This window comes from Nicotiana tabacum, chromosome 19 (assembly GCF_000715075.1).
Source record: "Nicotiana tabacum cultivar K326 chromosome 19, ASM71507v2, whole genome shotgun sequence".
In the NCBI taxonomy this organism is placed as follows: Eukaryota; Viridiplantae; Streptophyta; class Magnoliopsida; order Solanales; family Solanaceae; genus Nicotiana; species Nicotiana tabacum.
In genome coordinates, this window is record NC_134098.1 from 140,219,532 (window position 1) to 140,239,207 (window position 19,676).

The 19,676-nt window shown below is 35.9% G+C and overlaps 3 protein-coding genes across 3 annotated transcripts; 1 reads left to right on the plus strand and 2 right to left on the minus strand.

The window, feature by feature from the left end:
• Positions 1–472: 472 nt before the first annotated feature.
• LOC107802596 (RGS1-HXK1-interacting protein 1) lies at positions 473–11,828 on the plus strand. The gene is made up of 9 exons (XM_075238771.1): positions 473–854; positions 2,406–2,472; positions 2,561–2,638; positions 3,471–3,523; positions 3,816–3,899; positions 7,863–7,915; positions 8,008–8,072; positions 8,226–8,284; positions 11,413–11,828. Exons 1-9 carry the CDS (start codon positions 591–593, stop codon positions 11,500–11,502), a joined length of 813 nt encoding a protein of 270 aa, XP_075094872.1. The 5' UTR covers positions 473–590; the 3' UTR covers positions 11,503–11,828.
• On the minus strand, positions 4,210–6,817 carry LOC107797625 (uncharacterized). Its single transcript, XM_075238565.1, has 4 exons — positions 5,773–6,817; positions 4,988–5,692; positions 4,782–4,900; positions 4,210–4,696 (listed from the first exon to the last, which is right to left on the minus strand). The coding sequence occupies exons 1-4, from the start codon at positions 6,815–6,817 to the stop codon at positions 4,286–4,288; spliced, it is 2,280 nt and encodes a 759-aa protein (XP_075094666.1). The 3' UTR covers positions 4,210–4,285.
• A 1,257-nt stretch (positions 11,829–13,085) lies between the features above and the next one.
• LOC107763982 (GATA transcription factor 4-like) lies at positions 13,086–14,443 on the minus strand. Its single transcript, NM_001324820.2, is given in 2 exon segments — positions 13,086–13,805; positions 14,033–14,443. Coding segments are annotated over 2 exon segments (771 nt in total). The 5' UTR covers positions 14,270–14,443; the 3' UTR covers positions 13,086–13,271.
• Between the last annotated feature and the right edge of the window lie 5,233 nt (positions 14,444–19,676).

Here is a 19,676-nt window from a genome sequence, read left to right on the forward strand (position 1 = left end):
GGCATCCTCTTTAAAGATTAAGGAATTAAAAAGAATAAGCATAAGAAGTTTGTTTTGACATCTAATATGACATAATGCACCAAAATCCTGCATATAAGAAGAAAAACTTTTAATGATTATTTGAAAATATCAAACAAGTTAGCAGACTAGAATCTCACCCTCTCACGCCTTCCTCAACAAGAAATATAGGACATTAAATCATGTTAGAAATTGTGTAAATGCAGTTTGATCGGAACAAATTCTTATTGGCGCGGTGGGCAAAGTCAATGTATTTGTCAACATATGGCAGTAAGAACCATGTAACACTAGTTTCATCTTATGATTTGCAGGCAATAGAACAGAGGACTCCTTAAACCAAAGATGGAAAATTCATTACAGAAAAAGACAAAAAGGGTGAAATATTAGGGACCGAATAAGAACAATAGGTTTAATGAGGACAAATTTCAGCCAAAGTGAAATTAGGGGGATCAATCTGGCAATTTACTTTCCTCGTGGAATAACCAAGCTGGATCCTTGCAAAAATTTCGGGTCTCTTGCCTTCGCTCCAAAAGTCCCAATTTTCACGAAACGCTAAATCGCTCGACAAATCAATGGTGGCAATCGCCGAATCATCTGAAGCAAATGCAGACTCGCCGTCGACGTCGTTACCAGCAGATAGAGTTAAGCATGAAGAAAAGTCACATACCGTGGGACAGGGACTGGGAGAGTTCGTCCCATGGATCGACAACGCAGTGCAACAGGCGCAGCTTGCACAGAAGACAGTAGAAAGCACCTTAGAGAATGCAATCGTTGTGACGAAATCTCGTCTCGATCGTATTTTAACTACCTCCTCTGCACACTTCAATCAAACACTTGTAAGCTCCATTTGATATCGCTCTAGATGTTTGATTTATGCCTCACCCGCGTTGCATTATAAATTACACGACTTCCTAATGCAAGTGTTTGTTTGTGTCGTTGCTTCTAAATTAGCTGTTTGATCCCATAGTTCCATATCGACTCAATTACAAGCACAATTCCTTTCGTTGCTGCATAATCCAGTTTGAATGCTTGATGTTTTCCGTGAAAAATGTTTTACCTTGGGAAGTTTTCCATGGTTTGATCGAATATAAAAGTTGGTGATATATGATAATTGTACAAGGTAGGATAGTATTTGATGCTGACAACAATCTCTAATTTTTTTTTTTTTTTTTTTTTTTGTTGTTGTAAAAACACTTTTGCGCACCTCGACTAATTCCACTAGATACCTACTACCTCCCACCAATATAGGTATCGGGTAACTCCCACCAAGGCTTCAACGAATGAGAAGAAATTACCTAGTGTTTTATTGCCACCTCTTCGATTTGAACCTGAGATCTCCTGTATCTCCTCTCACTACAACAATCTCTAAGTTTTATTTGAAGCAAGTGATATGGATAAGATGTATGATATTTGTAAAGGAAAATGACTTATGTCAGTAAGAGTGCGAAGTCATTTGCTTATCCGAAAAAGTGAGCATTTGCTCCTTTTTGGTGGAAATGTTTTGTTGGAGAAAATTTCTTTCACAATTCAAAGTAACAAAAACTGGAAATTATGTTCCACAAGGAAAACATTTGTACACCTTAACATAACATCCTTACGTTGATCTAATTTCAAGAATATTGGACAGCAATAGAAGTGCATCTATTGTTGAATGAATTAAGACCCGATGAATTAAACTAGCAAATCTTACCATCACCACTATGTCCCCTTTGGTGCATATGTAATCAAAGAAATAGAAGATTGTTTAAAATAGTGTGAGTGATGTAGAAATCGCTACAAATATTCTTTTTATTTTACTTACATTTTAGGTGTAAAGAGAGAAAAATGTGTTTTGTTACTGTGTAGATAGTGGCAACTTGATAGATAATTTTGGATGACTAGGTCAAGTCATATAAACAGCTTGGAGTTACTTTTGGCACTGACTTGGATTTACTAATAAAAATTTCGTTTAAGGAAAAATAATGGGTTTATCCAGGAAACTAAACTGAAAATACATATTTGCATTTTTTACTAATTATTGAGTTTGTTAAGGTGTTGTGACTTCTATTATGCTCTCTATGGTCTTTTGGATCTTGGAAGGAATTAAGCCGCATCTGCTTTGAATGTCGGACGGGATGCTGCACTTTATGAGAAGATTATATTATTCATATCATCTTTGCTTTTGTTTCCCCTCTTTCAGATCTTTTCCCACCGCTTGGCCTGTATTACATAAATTGGAGCAAATGGCTTATGATGCAACCCTGTTCTGTTTTTCTGAGACCTATTCCTTTTAGGAGAACCCCTTGATTGTTCTATCATCAAATAAGATGGTTTCTTTTTAAGTAATAGTTATGTGTAATTCTTTTGTTCATTGCAAAATAACTTAAATTTGAGGCATTTGGTTGCAGGATTCCTTGCAAGATCTAAAGTCTGAATATAGTGTATATGAGGACCTGGTTTTTGGGAAGATCAGAGGTTAGTTGTTACCATTGGTCCAATTGATGTGTTGTGTTTTAATTTCTCTTCATAGCCTTAGCTTTGATCAATGGAGAATATGCTGCAGAGGGTCTTCTCCTTGCTGCTTCACACCCCCTAACAACTACTGGAGCTGTTCTTGGTGTTGGAGTCCTGGGTCTGAAAAGTAAGTCCATTCAATTCTTTAGGTGCTGAATCATATTTCAGGGATGGGCATATGCAGTTTGAGTTGTCAAAGTGTTCTCTGTTTAATACCTACTGCCTTTGGGCCCCATGTGATAAAGGACTCAAAGGGTATTTGACTGTTGGACAACTCCTAATGCAATTGGCTCATTGGACAGTTTTGGCCAAGCTAGAATTTCAGTAGTCTGTTGTCAGCTTGCTTGGATTGGACTTTTCTTACTTGAGTAATATAGGCAGGCATACAACATATCACTTGCATAATTTAATTAACCTCCATTATACTTTGTTAAAACTAGAGAGACATCTTGCTCTGTTTACGATGACATGCTGCAGCATCGGGTTTTGTGGTACGAAAGTCTGCCCTTTTGTTATAGCTTCGTGCTTTGATGTGTCAAAGTTGTCGATGTATCCAATCTTTTATTGATAATTGCTATTTATTGTCACAAATTCATTAACCATGTCAAAAAATAAGGAAAGCTTTGACAAAAGATGGTGTTGCATTGCTGTCGTCTGTCCTTTATTTAGTTGTCACATTTTCTAGTGCGGGTAAATCGGCAAGATATTGTCAACCTATCTTCTTGTTAATACTTAGCCTTCTGTGTGGAAGCTATTCAGAGGCAAGGTAAATGCAGTTACTGGAAAAACATGTTATTAGCAGACTAAGAGGGAGGTTAAAGATCAAAGTTATTATGAAAAACTAGAAGGGAGGGCAATGTAATGTAGCCTTCATGATTGTACGTAAAGACACATACGTGTGAGCCAACTATGTGGTCCTTCATCTCTATGTGTGCCTGACTGATCTTTACTGCATCCAGGGCCAAGACGTTTTCTGTACTACAGTGCAATGCGGCTATTTGTGAGTGAAGAGGTAACTACCTAAATGTTGTTTTCCATTTGACAGGAGTATATTTGATATACATTTAGGATCTAGGTGCATTATATGCTTAGGAACCAGTGATGAAAGAGGACAAATTGCTTATCCTTTTATATCAAGTGTGAGATGTTTGATAAGGCTTGTGTAATGCTGGAAATCATTGTTCTTAGGTATATTGTTTGGTTGGATTATCTTGGGTTCTTTCGAAAATTACCAGTAGCAGGTTATTTTGTTAGAAACTATTGGACATTAATGATGGATTTCTCATTTTAATTAATGGGAGCAGGCCTTGCTTTCTAGGGCCGATGCAAAAGTCAAAGAGTTACAGAAATCAATTGACTTTCTGAAGGCTGAAAGTGCGAAGTTGGAGGTACGATCATTTCTTTTCCCCTGGTTTTAAGGTCATGATTCTTTAACTTATTATTTTTGTTTGGAATTATCCATTTTAACTGCGATGCAAATGTTCGTCAAGCTGGAAAAGTTACTGATTGCCTCAGTGTTTTGGATAGCGTGCGGCGACAAGTAGCGACGAGGGCCCGCTTCACTGAGGCGAGAGGCGCGCAGCGAAGCGCTCGCCTTTTTGATGTGAAGCGACAATTTATACAAAAACATAAAATATTATATACATATAACTAAAAACTCAATAACAATAATATATTAATAAATATATCATTCAAAAATTAAAGACTCAATAGATAGTCATAGACTCATAGTAGATTCATAAACTAAAGTCTAATAGTCTAAAACAAGCAACGTCTATTCTTCTTCAAGATTTTCAAATTCTACAACTTCATGAATGTTAGCATTATATTGGCTATCATCTTCTTCATCCTCGGAGTTTTCATCAATTAGGGACCGGCTTGAACTTGCTACTCCTTTTCCCTTGTAACTTGAAGAACTCCCTCTAAGACCATAGATATTCTCCTCAACTCCAACCGCCATAGAAACAGTACCCCAATCAAGATCATCTCCTTCATACACTTGTTCATCTTCATGATTTTGGGGGGCTCCAGTTAACCATTCATTTGCCTCGTCAATGTTGTCCAACAAAATTGGATCAATGGTATCGCGAGCTTCATAACGTCGCCTCAATGTTCTATTGTATTTAATATACACTAGATCATTGAGACGCGATAGCTCAAGCCTATTCCTTTTCTTGGAGTGAATCTGCGCATAAGTTGTTTAGATTAATTAATCGATACTAATAATAATACAATATAAAATATATTAATATAATAAATCTACTTCTTACATGCTCAAATACGCTCCAATTTCTCTCGCATCCAGATGCACTACAAGTTAGGCTTAGTACTTTGATGGCAAACTTTTGCAAGTTTGGAGTTTGATGTCCAAATTGCTTCCACCATTCAACTATAGAAAAATATTGTAAAAGTTAATAAGTATAAATCAAATAAATTAATTTAAAGTTATAAGGATATCTATATTAAAGTTAGTTACCTGGCGACCTTATGTCTCTGGCTCTAATGACCGCTTGTAAACCAAATAGGCCCTCTGCTTGTGAGTACCTACCAAACTCCTCCCCTATTTGATCTATCGTCGCTGAATTAGGGACCAACTTCTCAAGACATGCATGGTATCCAATCCACACCTCTGAAGCCAAAGTTTCATCTCTAGTGTTCTTGTAAAATAATCCCGGGTTCAGAAGATGGCCTGCTGCATGCAAAGGTCGATGGAGTTGATTCTCCCACCTGATATCAATTATCTCAAAAACTTTCTCATATTTTCTAACATCTCCCTCAAATGACGCTGCAATAGTCTCTTTGGCTCTATCCATAGCCTCATAAAGATAGCCCATTGGTGGTTTTCTCTCCCCATCCACCATACGAAGTACCTTAATCAAAGGACCACCAACTTTAAGAGCCCGAACGACGTCATTCCAGAATGATGGAGAAATAAGAACTTTGGCAGTTTCTTTTCCCGCAACTTCCTTTGCATATCTATTATCTTTCCATTCATTTGAAAGAACTAGCTTTCTCAATTTTTTCTTTTGCAAGTAAAAACTATGCAAAGTTAAGAAAGCCGTTGCAAATCTAGTCTTGGCCGGTCTCACCAAATTTCTTTCATTTGTGAATTTCCTCATCAAATTCAACAACAACGGCCTCTGACTGATGTAAGAATATACCCTGACGGCCTTAGTGAAAACTGTAAAAGTAACAATAACAATTTTATAGTTAATACTTAATAGGATAGGACATAAGTATAAATAACTATATTAAAGTTACCTGAAGCATATGGGTTTTCCTTGAATATGTCACCAAACATCAAGTTGATACAATGGGCAGCACATGGAGTCCAATAAATGTGTGGATACATAGCTTCCATCATCCTACCCGCACTAACATTCTCACTAGCATTATCTGTAACAATTTGTACAACATTTTCCTTTCCAATTTTATCAATAGTCTTTCTAAACAAGCTGTACATTTTGCTTCCATCCGTAGAAGAGTTGCTAGCATCGTGAGATTCAAGAAAAACACTCCCTCTTGGAGAGTTCACCAACACATTTATGATCATTTTTCCATTCCGTGCTGTCCATTTATCCATTATAATGGAACATCCAAACTTGTTCCATTCCACTTTATGCTCCTCAATAATTTGGTCTATCTTCTTCACCTCTTTTTTAAGATGAGTTACTCTAACTTCATGATAGCTAGGAGGCTTCATTCCTGGGCCATATTGTCCTACAGCTTTAATGAATTTATCAAAAGTTTTGTAGTTAACACAGTTGAAAGGAAGCCCTGCATCATACATCCATGCTGCAAAGGCACTTACGGCGCGGTCTCTCAAAATCTTCTTGGCTTCTAAACCTAGACCTTCTTCACCTTTTCCCTTTTCTTGTTGTTTTGCCGAGAAATAAAGATTGAGAGGACCTTTTGTCACTGTACGTGCCGTCGTGGATGACCCACTAGAACTATTTGAAGATATCTTATGAGTTTTTTTTGGGGGGGTTGGGGGGGGAGGTCTCATTTCACCATCTTCATCCATTTCATCATCTTCATCAATTAGATTCACCGATGCTTCAAAATTCATTTGAGTTCTTGTCACATTTTTCTTATCAACAAACGCTTTTACTTCCTCCCTAACCTCGGGCTGACAAAGGGGACATTGTACTACATTTTTAAATCCACCTATCAAATGTTGCTTGTGACGAGTTATCCCACCATTATATGTTTTTTCACAAAACACACATTTAATTGCGGATCTGGATGAGCCTTGTATAGCATAATTCCAAGCTATATCATTTCGTTTATTACTATCGGATGACATTTCAACGCTGTTTTATTGAAAAAAAAATTATCAAGTCAATATGCAATTAATTCTACTCTATAAGAGACTATAAGTCAATAATTGAAAAAAAAAAAAAGGGGCCTGAAAGAAACAGAAAGTTTGTTAAGAGAAGAAGCAACCTCTGTTATTTTGCAAAAACAGGGCTTCGAAACAACCTCTGTAATTTTGCAAAAACAGAGCTTCAAAACCTCTGTTATTTTGCCAAAACAGAACCAAAAAAAATAGAGCACAAAAACAGACCTCTCTTTCTGTTAAGAGAAGAAGAAACCTCTGTATTTTGCTCGAAAAATAGAGCAGAAAACAGAACTCTGTTTCTGTTCTTTTCGACAAAAAACAGAGGGAAAAAAATAGAAAGAAGAAGGAGAAAGGAGAAAGAAGAAAGAAGAAAGAAGAAAGAAAAAAGAAGAAAGAAGAAAGGAGAAGAAGAAACCTCTGTATTTTGCTCGAAAAATAGAGCAGAAAACAGACCTCTGTTTCTGTTCTTTTCGACAAAAAACAGAGGAAAAAAAATAGAAAGAAGAAGAAGAAGAAAGAAGAAAGAAAAAAGAAGAAAGAAGAAAGGAGAAGAAGCATACCTGGACTTTCAATGGCTGGAACCTCAAGCTTCTGAAAGAAGAAGACGATGACTCGCGAGTTCAGAACGTCAAAGTCTCAAAGAAGCTCTGTTGTTTTGTTCAAGTTGAAGAAGATATGTTGTCAAGCCCTAATCACGACCCTTTTTGTTGAGTCTTTGCTTTTTTTTTTTTTTTTTTTTAAAAAAACAAAAGGCGACGCTATGGTCGCTTCTCGCGACACTGTCGCCTCTCGCCACGCAGGCAGAGGCGAGCGCTATTTCGAAACGCAAATCAACAGAGGCTCTGTGGCGACACTGTCTCGCCTCGCCTCGCCTCACGCTATTAGCGCTGAGGCGAGCGCTATTTATAACACTGGATTGCCTATTGATTAGTTTAGTATAACTATTGTACTTTTTAGACAAATCTGTTCAAGAAGTGAAGTGGATCTTATTCGCACCTTATGATTGCAGAATCGGGCAGTTCAAGCTGAAGGAGAGATGATACGAGGAAGGACGAAACTCAGGTTTGCATTTCCGGCTGGATTGTTGTGTATACTTCATGACTAGTCTATCTGAACAAGCTGGATTTTCTGCTCGATCTTAATGCTTCGTACAGGCAAGCAGGCAAACAAATCCGTAGTGTCATACAGTCAGCATATAAGATAGAAAGGCAAGCTGCAGGTTTGCAATCAATCTCTCTCTGGTTATCCATGTTCAAGTCTCAGTAATCCACTCTTGTCCTATGGACGAGCCATTGCTGAGCAAAATCGAAGTTCTTTTAATTGGTGATTTATTATATGAGGAGCTTCTCTAATTAATGTATGTTTTCTCCAGGCCTGAAAGATGTTCTTAGGGAGCTTCCCCGAAGAGAAGTTTCACGATTCCGGTCACAAGTAAGTCCCCTACACCATTCCTTTTTAATCTATCGAATAGGCTCATCTACTATTTATTTGACTAGTTTTAGGGTACGCGCTTTGCGCTTGTACCACATATCACGAAGTTTAGAACTTTAAAAAATTATATAAATATTATTAAACTTTGTATACCTAACATGCAATTGTTAAGTGTCATGTAGAAAGTATTTTTAGAATTTGATGTTGATTAAAGAGTTTAATAATTGCGAATATTAAAATAATTATATCTAATTATAGTGTTTATTATAATGTTTATCTTTTGGTACATAAATTTTATAGAATGAGTCTTTGATTAAAGGGTAATGACATACTAATAGTATACCCGCACAATCAAACATAATTTTTCACAAAAAGCTTTTCTCTATTTTAATTTTTACTAAGATAATTAAATTATATAGAAGTAATTGGTTTTTATTTTATGAGCGGTTATATATCTGTCATTAAGAATAAGAAAAATCTAAGAAGTGTCAATCGACACTATCGACTTTAGTTATCGCTTCCTACTTAGTTTTTCTCACTTTTATTTTTTATTTCTACAAAGATAATTAAATTATATAGAATTAATTGATTATAATTCTATACAAAGAATAATTCAAACCTACAACAAGTAATTGTTACATTTTTATTTATTCTCTGTGGATTTTTTCATTTTTGGTATTACTTTACTTTATAAAATTATTATGTTACCTAATTAGAATAAGGAAAGGATTAATTGCACAAGATTGAGTTGAAATATTAAATAAATTTCCGAACAAGATGTGTGTGTTTGCATTAGTTTTGTTACTATTTCTTAAAGTAGTTTGAGATTGGTATCCATAACTTTCAAGGTGTTGCCATTCAAAAGAATTTTGAAACTAAATCCAACACTATATAATTTTTGTGGTGTTTTATTTCAAATCCAACTTAATCATGTTTTTTGTTTAGTTTTATAATTATAGAAATCTGATTTTGTCCCTTTTTATCTAGTTTCAATTTGTAAAATAAATATTATATGAATGAATAGACTTATCAGAAAGTTCAATATATTCTAGTTTGGACCTAAGTGCTAGTATTTTGCCTATGAACCAATCATTTAAATACTCAACCGAATAAAAAATCAATCATACATATTATCTAACTGAATGTAACATAAACTTGGATTTTAAAATATAGCTCATAAAAGGTGCTCTAGTTTTACCACCACATTAATGACATAAAGTTTCCATGTAAACGCTACTTTTTTACGGTTCAAGTTTGGAAAGGATTCTATTAGTTATAATTTTAATTGCTTGAAAAATCCTAAATATTAGGACTTCTTATATAGTACTAGTATTTTAAATAAGGAAGGATTCAATATGCAAAATTTTAGATGATTTTAAGATACTAAATGTATTAGGTAAATAATCAAATGACTATTTTATCCAATGTGAACACTACAGGGCTTTGTGCTTTTAATATAGTATAGATAGAGATACCTTAAATTTGATTGATGAAAAAGTAAGAAAAGAAAACATATTTGTAGGTTTGAACTATGAACTTGAGATCTTGGCCTTACAAGAAAATGTATAAATGGGAGAACATGGTTGATTGAGCCAGTTGATTGACTATTTTCTCTTATGACTTTGCTTAGGAAACCATACTCCCATGAAATGTAATTTTGGGAGGGGACATCCTTAATAGCCAGGAAACCAGGAATCTAATTTTTTCATCCTTAATAGCCAACACTACTTCAGTTTTTCCCCTTATTTTATATTATAATCACCATCTGCCTGATCCCTATAATATTAATTCTCTTATTGATTACAGCACGCTGCAATATATAATAATGATTTATTTTAGAACTGAAATCAAACATAATGTATCTGTACTCTTTTAGTTTGACTTGTTTTTTTACTGCTTCACCAATTTAACACATTTTAACCACTTTGTCGCTATTGTTTTTGTCTTGTCTCTTTGAGCGAGAGTAAAGAGAAGTTCAGGAATGCATACTTTGGTACGTTTGGGATGTGGCATAACTATATTAAGGGGTCGTTTGGATATCCCATGGGTTGGGATATCCTATTGGATTAGGTATCCCACCTCTATATGGGATAGCTAATCACACGATTTTAGTACAAAATGGTTCCCGGAACTAATTAATACCCATAACCAAACGCGGGATAAAATAATCCTGCATTTTATCCCGGGATTGCTATCCCTTATTCCAACCAAACTACCCCTAAGAGTAGTATTTTGTATGGCATTTCAGAGATTTTAGTGTAATTCTCAAACCACAATTTCCCTTCATTACTTTGATATTAGAGAATTTAAACCACATCAACAGATGTGAGAAGAAGATTAGGGTAAGCAATATATTTCACAGGCATTGTTAACTAAGTCCTGTATTGTCAATATAGGAGACATGTGGATGTGAGAAACTCTGAAACAATCGAACAAAAACATGGAAAAGGTTAGTTTGGCTAAAGGTTTTCTCAAGAAAATTTTCGAAATACCTTTTGGATGAAGAAGTGGTTTGAGACATTATTGAACAAGAAATTCCTCCTTCCTCTCACAAAACTGTATGCAACTTCAGAAATATTACTACTATTTGGAACACATTCCTGTATGAACTTCTTTCTCTTCTCCCAAAATAATATTAGAGAAACTTCCTCCGAAAAATTGCCACTAAATGGCTCTTTGATCTTTTAAGGTTCTTGCGAGACAGATGGGATCAATTAGGAGACGAAGAAATGCTTTCCTTTTTGAAAATTCCCTTTAGAATATGAATCGGTAGTGAGAAAATTAGTGTTTGTGTATTTTATTCATTAATGTGCAACACATGATTTATGAATGGCAGTTAAGGCTTCCTGATTATGATGATAATGTTAACCACGTGGATATGAGATTCGGTGTATTGCAGTAAAATCTAATATGTATTAAATTTGTGATTTTCGAACGATTAAGATTCAAATGATGTATTTTCAAGTGTCATTTTTAGAATCCAAAACAAGGTCTTCAATTTGAATATTCACTCCTTCAGTTAAATTGTCCAAAGCATTAACATGCTATGGTAATGTTGTGTAATTATGGTGTATTTGGCGATAGTTCAATTATAGCATCTTTTACTTGATGACATTTTCTGTTATCAGGTTTCCAACCTTGCTTCAGAGGCAAAAAAGGAAAGGAATGTTCTCACCAAGGAAGTTACGAAGATAAGCAATTATGGCATATCTGTCTGACTGAACTGCACTGTTTTTTTGTATGATCCAATACATGCCGGACGTGAGGTGCCAGATACTGTTTCTATGTTTCTCCCTTCACCTGGTCCCCTTTTCCTTTTCACTTAAGAAAGAGCATTTTGGGGAGCTCTAATTCTGGTCGTTTATAGTTTGGTTATGTCAACTCTAAACTTTGCTGCAGCCTAGAGGAGAAATTTGGCGGGGTGGTGGTGGTGTTCATCGGTCAGTTTGGTACGGTTTTGAAAGATTTCGGTTTCTGTATTTTCGTTTTTAAAAATGTTATACTAACATACTGAAATAAATTCGGTATATGTTTCGGTTTCTCACTTTTTGGTTTCGGTTTGTGCGGTTAGATAACTTCATATTACTCTATAAAGTTAGATTCTATCAAGCAAACTTGTAATTGTGTTCTCTGAAACTGATTTTAGGTACTGTTAAAGATCCGTCTGTGATACCAACTAGCAGGGATTAATTTTGGCGCCTAGGTACTGTTGAGGGCAAGATTTGGAAAATCTCTAATTTGCCCTTAAAGTCAAAATGATTTAGTTGCTGAATGAAATGGACTTGATTGGAACAAAAAGGAATTAAAAGAATAATATAAATTGTCGCAATTTATTTGAAAAGGACCATCTATTAATTAACTGCGGTTGAACTTGTGAATGAAATATAATTGTAAGGTTAAAAACAGAGCATATTTGATGGGACTAAAATCCTGCACCAAAGTAACGCAAAATTTTGCACAAAATGAAAAGAACATTTTAGATTTAATTTAACGCTAAAAAAAGGACTGTAAATGTGTCACTTTGTTCCCTTCCCTTATTGGGAGCCACGGTATCTGCAGTAGCAGAAAATAAAAAGGGCAACTCTATAGTGGGGACTATGAGAAGAGCACTCATTAAAATATTCAAAGCATATCTAGTCTCAAGCTCACCTATCCATACACATGCAAAGTCAGCTCCCTTCTTGCATCACTCCCCTAGTAAATGTGATCATATTGCCTATATTCAAATCCAATTATATATACTAACTAGTTTTTTCAATAATTATTTGGTATTTGGTCTCACTGGCTCGATACTTAGTGCCCATTAATGAGTAAGCATTTCTTATGATCCAACTAATCTAGATTTCCACTGCTAGGATTTACTAACGGTAAAAAGCTCTATATTAGGACATTTTCTTTATTTCAGTGTTTGAATCCCAAAACTCGGCGAGGGTAAGAAATTCTCACCCATTTTGCTACATTCCTTAATGGTAAATATATATATTTTCATATGTAGTTAATGAATATTAAAAGTAACTCTATGTGTATGTATATATATATCGACTAAATTTGTACTTAGTTTATTAATACAGCAATGCATTGAATCTGCTGCTAACTTAAAAAATCGTAAGTTTGATTATGCTCAGTGTCCATGTGATTACTGTTAAATCCAACATGACGTAAATGTAAAATATGCAAGCCTATCCACTCACGTGCAATGCACACCTCCCAACCCATCACACACTCTACTATAATTCTCTCTCTCCACCCCATTTGGTAGTTGCATACTTCAATACAAAATTGAAGTCCTCAAATTCCAAAATACACGAAGAGAATAAAAAATAGATTATTCTGAACTATTTTCTTAAGAAAATCCCCAGGAATAAAACTAAATAAATAAAAAAGAACGTTCCAGACTGTAAAATTAGCATGATGATAAAACAACAAATGAGGGAGTCCACGGTCAGCTAGGTGGTGGAGACACGTGTCTTCTTCTCTTCGGATGACGTTAGCAAACTCGAAAGTGATTTCCGTACATTCCCTCCTCCGTCGGCGGCGGCTGTTGATGGACCATTTCCTTCTGTCTCCGGAGCTCCATAACTTTCCGGTGAGAATTCGAATGCTGTGTTAACACAAAAGTCGGGCTCGCTGCGGGCCGGTACTCCGGTACAAGCCGGCCCGATTTGAACCTAACTCCACAAGCATTGCAGAGCGTTTTTGGGCCTAGAGGTCCAGTTCTCCATTGCGGCGTCTTCTCGGAAGCGCAGTGTGTGCATCTCCGTGGCACATCATCGTCCATTGAAGATGACCTTTCTCTGGTATGTACTGAAATCTCCTTATTCTTCATAGTAGTGTTAGGGTTTTGGAGTGAAGATGTCCAGCTTGAAGTAGAACGAGAACGTTTGCTCCTTGACCTGCTGTGAAACGACGCTGTGCTATTGGAACTGAGATTCATCGTTCCGGTGATGGAGTTAGTCGGAAAATTACTGAAGGAGTCTTCTACGAAGTTCGATAGCCATTCCAACTCAGCTACATCATCACTCTGCAATAAAAAAGCAGCTTGTTGAACGCATAATGAAGTAAATAAAAGTATTTCATATTTTGTCTAACAGTTCAAAAGGTTTTAGAAGAGAGAATCCTAGCATGTTAACGAATTAATTAGTACTCGTAAATAGAAGCTATTCTAGTTAACACTTTAAATTGCTGAATTCAATAAAGTTTACTTTTATTTACTTTATTTTAAGTGTTTAACGAGTTGAAAATTCTTACGGGGACGCAGAGGTTGTCGGTGAAGTCGTCGGAGCAATTAGGAAGAAGAGCGTCGTAGTAATTGGCGGTGGCGGCGGAGGAGTTGTCGGAGTGAGGTTGATGATGGTGGTGTTGAGAGTCGGGGGTGGCGGTGGTAGAGGAGGAGTTGCTATTAATGGAGAAAATTTCGTCATTAGAGAAATCGAGAAGATCATCAATACGAAACAAGTCCGGTGCTGACACTCCGTAGACATCCATTTTTTTTTCTTCTTCTGGATATTGTTTATTGTAAAGCTTAGATAACCAGAAAATTACAGGCGAAAATGGGAAGTAAGTTTCACTCTCAGACTCTGCACTTCTCTCTCTAATAAGGGAGTATAGTTTAAGAGAGAGAGAGAGCGAGAGAGAACGAGAGAGGAAAGGGGAAGTGAGGGGCTGGAAAGTAGTGCAAGTGATATTAGATATAAGGAGTACAGTGCAAGTGAAGGTAGGGAAGAGGGGAGACAAACCAACGTGAGTAGAGAAAATCACGAGTTTTGCTCGTGTTATTATGTCTATACCTTCAACTTTACTTGATCTAATTATAATTAGAGGTACGTGCCATAATCAGAGGTTAACGTTTCCAAGCCAAAATTTTTGGAAAATCAAAATATAAAAAAATTCAACTTTATTACTTGACGGCTGCGTATACTTGTGTGTGCTTTTGGTCGCAACACATACATTAAAAAAAATTGCACCACAACATAGTGTAATTTTCTTGCAGAAGGGTGTCAACACCACTTGAATGAGTGTGGCTCCGCCACTAGTAAGACGATGGAAAAATCTCTAGTAGAGAACGTTAACTTTTTAACTGAATGTATTTTGACGCGAATTTAAAGTAGTCCGATCATTATATATATAAAAATTACTTGATCTAATTAATTTCAAGAAAAATATTACTAGTAGTTAGAAATTTTAACTAAGTTAACTTAAGGGAGTGATTCGTAAATTTGAGATCGAGTTGCATTCATCGTCGTCATGCTTAGAGCCCGTTTGGATTAGCTTTAAAAAGTGCTTTTTAGCAGAAATGACTTTTAAGCCAAAAATCAACAAGTTGAGTTTGCCTAGCTTATTGTTTTTGGTTTGTTTAAAGCAATTTTTAATTTATTTTAATCACTTTTTGATTTTGACAAATACTAAAAAAACTAAAAGTTAAAAACTTAAAAACTGATTTAACTAGCTTAAAGCCAATCCAAACACCCTTTTAGTCTCATTTAGTACCATGATGTTTATAAAATTTTTCAGTTCTTTCAGTGTCCTCGTTTTGGTTTGAAGTTTGTTAGGAGCGGGAACTCGGCTAGTACAAAATTTAGCTAAACAACGTTATAATGACAATAATAAAGATAATGTAAGTTGATAATAACGGCAATTAAAGAATATAAAGAAGACACAAATTTAACGTGGTTCGGTCAAGGTGACCTACGTCCACAAGCGGAGAGGAGCAATTTCACTATACCAACAAGAGTACAAAAGAGAGTACAAAAATTAGAGTAAATACTCTAATTAATCCCAAACACCCCCAAAAAATAACCTCACAAGATCACTCCAAAGAAAGGGTTCACACAAGTGTTTCCCAACACTCACTCTCTTACAAAATACTCTATAATGAAATAAAGGAGGAGAAAGAAAGACAAAGAGTGAAAAGCTCTTGAATTGGTTTGTTTTCAAATGAGAAGAAACTCCTCTATTTATAGCAAGAAATCCTTGGCCTTATAATTGATATTATGTCATAGCAAATGTCATGATCCACAAATTTGTTATAATGGATATTATGTAATGGCAAATGTCATAAAAATTTGGCCATATTATAAATCTCCACCTTGGCCTAATTTCGGCATATATATAGTAAATTTGCTCCACCTTCTCCGCAAAAACCCCAATGGGCAAAATCATTCTTCATAAATGCCAATCAAGTTCAGGCAAACCTTGAACTTGGACACTGGAAGAGGTTTTGTGAACATGTCAGCAGGATTGTCTCTAGTGTTGATCTTCTGAACAGAGACTTTTCTTTCAGCAATGGTTTTTCGGATGAAATGATACTTTATATCAATGTGCTTCGTCCTCTCATGATACATTTGATCTTTAGTCAAGTGAATGACACTTTGACTATCACAGAAAATGGTAATACCACTTTGGTGTAAACTGAGTTCCGCAAATAGACCCTTCAACCATAAAGCTTCTTTGATCACCTCGGTCACTGCCATATATTCTGCTTCGGTAGTAGATAAAGCTACTACATGTTGTAATGTATCTTTCCAACTAATAGCGCAACCACCGATGCAAAATACATAGCCTGTCAGTGATCTTCTTTTGTCAGGATCACGTGCATAATCTGAGTCTACAAAACCAACCAAAGTATTAGTATTTCTCCCAAACTCCAAATATGTGTTTGAAGTACCTCGCAAGTATCTGAGAATCCATTTCACAACATGCAAATGTGCTTTACCAGGGCAAGTGATATACCGGCTTACCACGCTCACTGCTTGTAAAATATCTGAACGTGTACAAACTATTGCATACATAATACTGCCGACTGCACTGGAATAAGGAACCTGTGCCATGTACCTCTCTTCTTCCTCTGACTGTGGGGACTGAGCAACTGATAACTTAAAATGAGCAGCAAGAGGGGTACTAACTGGTTTAGCATCTTTCATGTCAAACCTCTCCAAGACTTTCTCCAAGTACTTCTTCTGGGTCAGAAATAGCCTGTTGGCTTTTCGATCTCTTTTGATCTCCATGCCAAGGATTTTCTTAGCTGCTCTCAAATCTTTCATCTCAAATTCACTTTTCAGCTAACTTTTAAAATTGTGAATTTCTGTTAAATCCTTAGCAGCAATGAGTATGTCATCAACATATAATAATAGGTACACAAATGAACCATCATTTAACTTCCGGAAGTAAACACAACTATCATACATGCTCCTCGAATAACCATGACCCAACATAAAAGAATCAAACCTTTTATACCATTGTCTTGGAGACTGCTTTAATCTGTACAAGAATTTCTTCAACAAGCAAACATGATCTTCTTTTCCTTCAATTTCAAATCCTTCGGGTTGATGCATGTATATTTGTTTCTCAAGTTCGCCATCTAAGAAAGCTGTCTTAACATCAAGTTGTTCTAATTCCAAATCATACATGGCAACGAAGGCAAGCAAGACACGAATAGAGCTATGTTTAACAACATGTGAGAAAATATCATTAAAATCAACTCATTGTACCTGACTATAGCCCTTTGCAACTAATCGTGCCTTATACCTCGCATCTTCAACCCCTGTAATGCCATACTTTTTCTTGAAGACCCATTTGCAACCAACAATTCTTTTTCCTGATAGCGGCTTCACAAGAGACCAAGTACCATTCTTGTGGAGAGACTCAATTTCTTCATTCATTGCAATCAGCCACCTGGCTGAGTCAGCACCTGAAACTGCTTATGAATATTTTGATGGTTCTCCAATTTCTTCAGTTTCCTGTGCAACTGAAAAAGCAAATGCAACATAATCTCCAAACCTTAATGGTTGTTTACCTTCTCTTCTTGGTCTATGTTTGGCTATAGAATACTCCTCTTCTTCTGGTTTAACTTCAGGAGTCTCAGCTTCAGGAATTTCAGCTTCTGTCTGAACTTCAGGAGTTTCAACTGTATTTTGCTCCAAAGTTGATGAGCTTGGCTCAGAAGAAATGACAATCTCAATCTCCACCTGGTTCTGTGTACTCTTTCCTTTATCTGTTTTACAAGAACTAGAAGACTCTTTTCTAGAATGTAACATAAAGGTTTCATCAAAGGTTACATCTCTGCTAATTATAAATTTTGGTGCCGTGGGATCAGGATACCATAGTCGGTATCCTTTCACCCCAGATGCATACCCAAGGAAAATGCACTTTTTAGCCCTTGGCTCTAATTTTGCATCATTTACATACATGTATGCAGGGCAACCAAATATCTTTAAATCAGAATAATTAGCAGGAGTACCTGACCACATTTCCTCTGGAGTATTAAAGTTCAAAGGTGCAGAAGGAGCTCGGTTGACTATGTAACAAGATGTAGATATAGCTTCTGCCCAAAAGGCGTTTGTCAACCCAGCATTTGAAATCATGCAACGAGCCCTTTCCAAAAGAGTTCTATTCATCATTTCTGCCACACCATTTTGCCGAGGTGTCATTCTCACAGTACGATGTCGAGCAATTCCTTCATTCTTGCAAAATTTATTGAATTCATCATTACAAAATTCCAAGTCATTATCTGTTCTAAGCCGCTTAACCTGTTTTCCTGCTTGCTTCTCAATCAAAACTTTCCATTGTTTGAAATTTAAGAAAACATCATTTTTATTTTTCAGGAAATAAACCCAAACTTTCCTTGAATAATCATCAATGAAAGTTAACATATACCTAGCACCACCTTTTTGATGGGGTACGTGAATGACCCCAAAGATCTGAATGAATGTAATCCAAAGTACCTTTTGTTCTATGAATCGCTGGAGATTTGAAGCTGACTCTTTTCTGCTTTCTGAACACACAATGTTCACAGAACTCCATATTTTCGGTACTTTGGCCACATTAGAGACCTCTTTTGCTGAGAATGGAAAGATTTTTCACTCATATGCCCCAATCACATATGCCACAATTTGGTGATGTCAGAATCTGATTTATCTGATATTGAAGCTGCACCATCACCTATAACAGTAGATCCCAAAAGAGTATACAACATACCAGATCTGCGTGCTTTCATGATCACAAGAGCACCATGAGAAATTTTCAGATCTCCACCTTCATCTGTGTACTTGCATCCAAGAGATTCTAGAGTACCCAAAGAGATGAGATTTGTTTCAAGTCAGGAACATGTCTAACATCGGTGAGAGTTTTCACCACACCATCGTGCATTTTGATTCGGACTGTACCTTTTTCAATAACTTTGCAGGTAGCATTGTTGCCCATCAAGACAACTCCACCTCCAATAGATTCATATGTGGTAAATAAATCCCGACTGGGACACATATGATAAGAACAGCCCGAATCTAAAATTCACTCATTGTTAGATTTGAAACTATTATTAGTTGCTAAAAAATATAGTTTCCTTAGTCTCATCAGCAGCTACACTTGCTTCGGCAGTGTCAGTATTTTTGTGCTCATTTTTCTTTTCTGTATGCTTTTCTTTGTTTTTCAATTTAAAGCATTCAGAAATAATGTGACCTTTCTTATAACAATATTTGCACATGACATTTCTGTATCTGGATTTTGACTTTGATTTAGGTTTCTCACTACTTGAATCTTTCTTATTGGATCTACCTCTTATGAATAAGCCTTCCCCTTGGTTCCCACTAATTTTCCCAGTAATATCTCTATCTATTTGTTCTTTTGATTTCAAAATGGATTTGATATTTTTATAAGAGATATTATCCTTTCCATAAAGCATAGTATCTCTTATATGTTTAAACGACTGGGGTAAGGAAACAAGCAATAACACAGCTTGATCCTCATCTTTGATTTCAGCATCTATGTTACTTAAATCCATAAGAAGAGAATCAAAAGTATCAAGATGAGTAAGTATAGAGGTACCTTCAGCCATACGAAAAGTGTAGAGTTTTTGCTTTAGGTAAAGCCTGTTTTCTATTGTTCTTTTCATATATAG

Coding starts and splice junctions, on each gene's coding strand:
- LOC107802596 (XM_075238771.1), top strand. CDS start 591: ATGGTGGCAATCGCCGAATCATCTGAAGCAAATGCAGACTCGCCGTCG. Junction 2,639..3,470: donor TGGAGTCCTGGGTCTGAAAA/GTAAGTCCATTC, acceptor TACTGCATCCAG/GGCCAAGACGTTTTCTGTAC. Junction 3,524..3,815: donor GGCTATTTGTGAGTGAAGAG/GTAACTACCTAA, acceptor TAATGGGAGCAG/GCCTTGCTTTCTAGGGCCGA.
- LOC107797625 (XM_075238565.1), bottom strand. CDS start 6,817: ATGTCATCCGATAGTAATAAACGAAATGATATAGCTTGGAATTATGCT. Junction 4,901..4,987: donor CAGAGACATAAGGTCGCCAG/GTAACTAACTTT, acceptor ATTTTTCTATAG/TTGAATGGTGGAAGCAATTT. Junction 4,697..4,781: donor ATTGGAGCGTATTTGAGCAT/GTAAGAAGTAGA, acceptor ACTTATGCGCAG/ATTCACTCCAAGAAAAGGAA.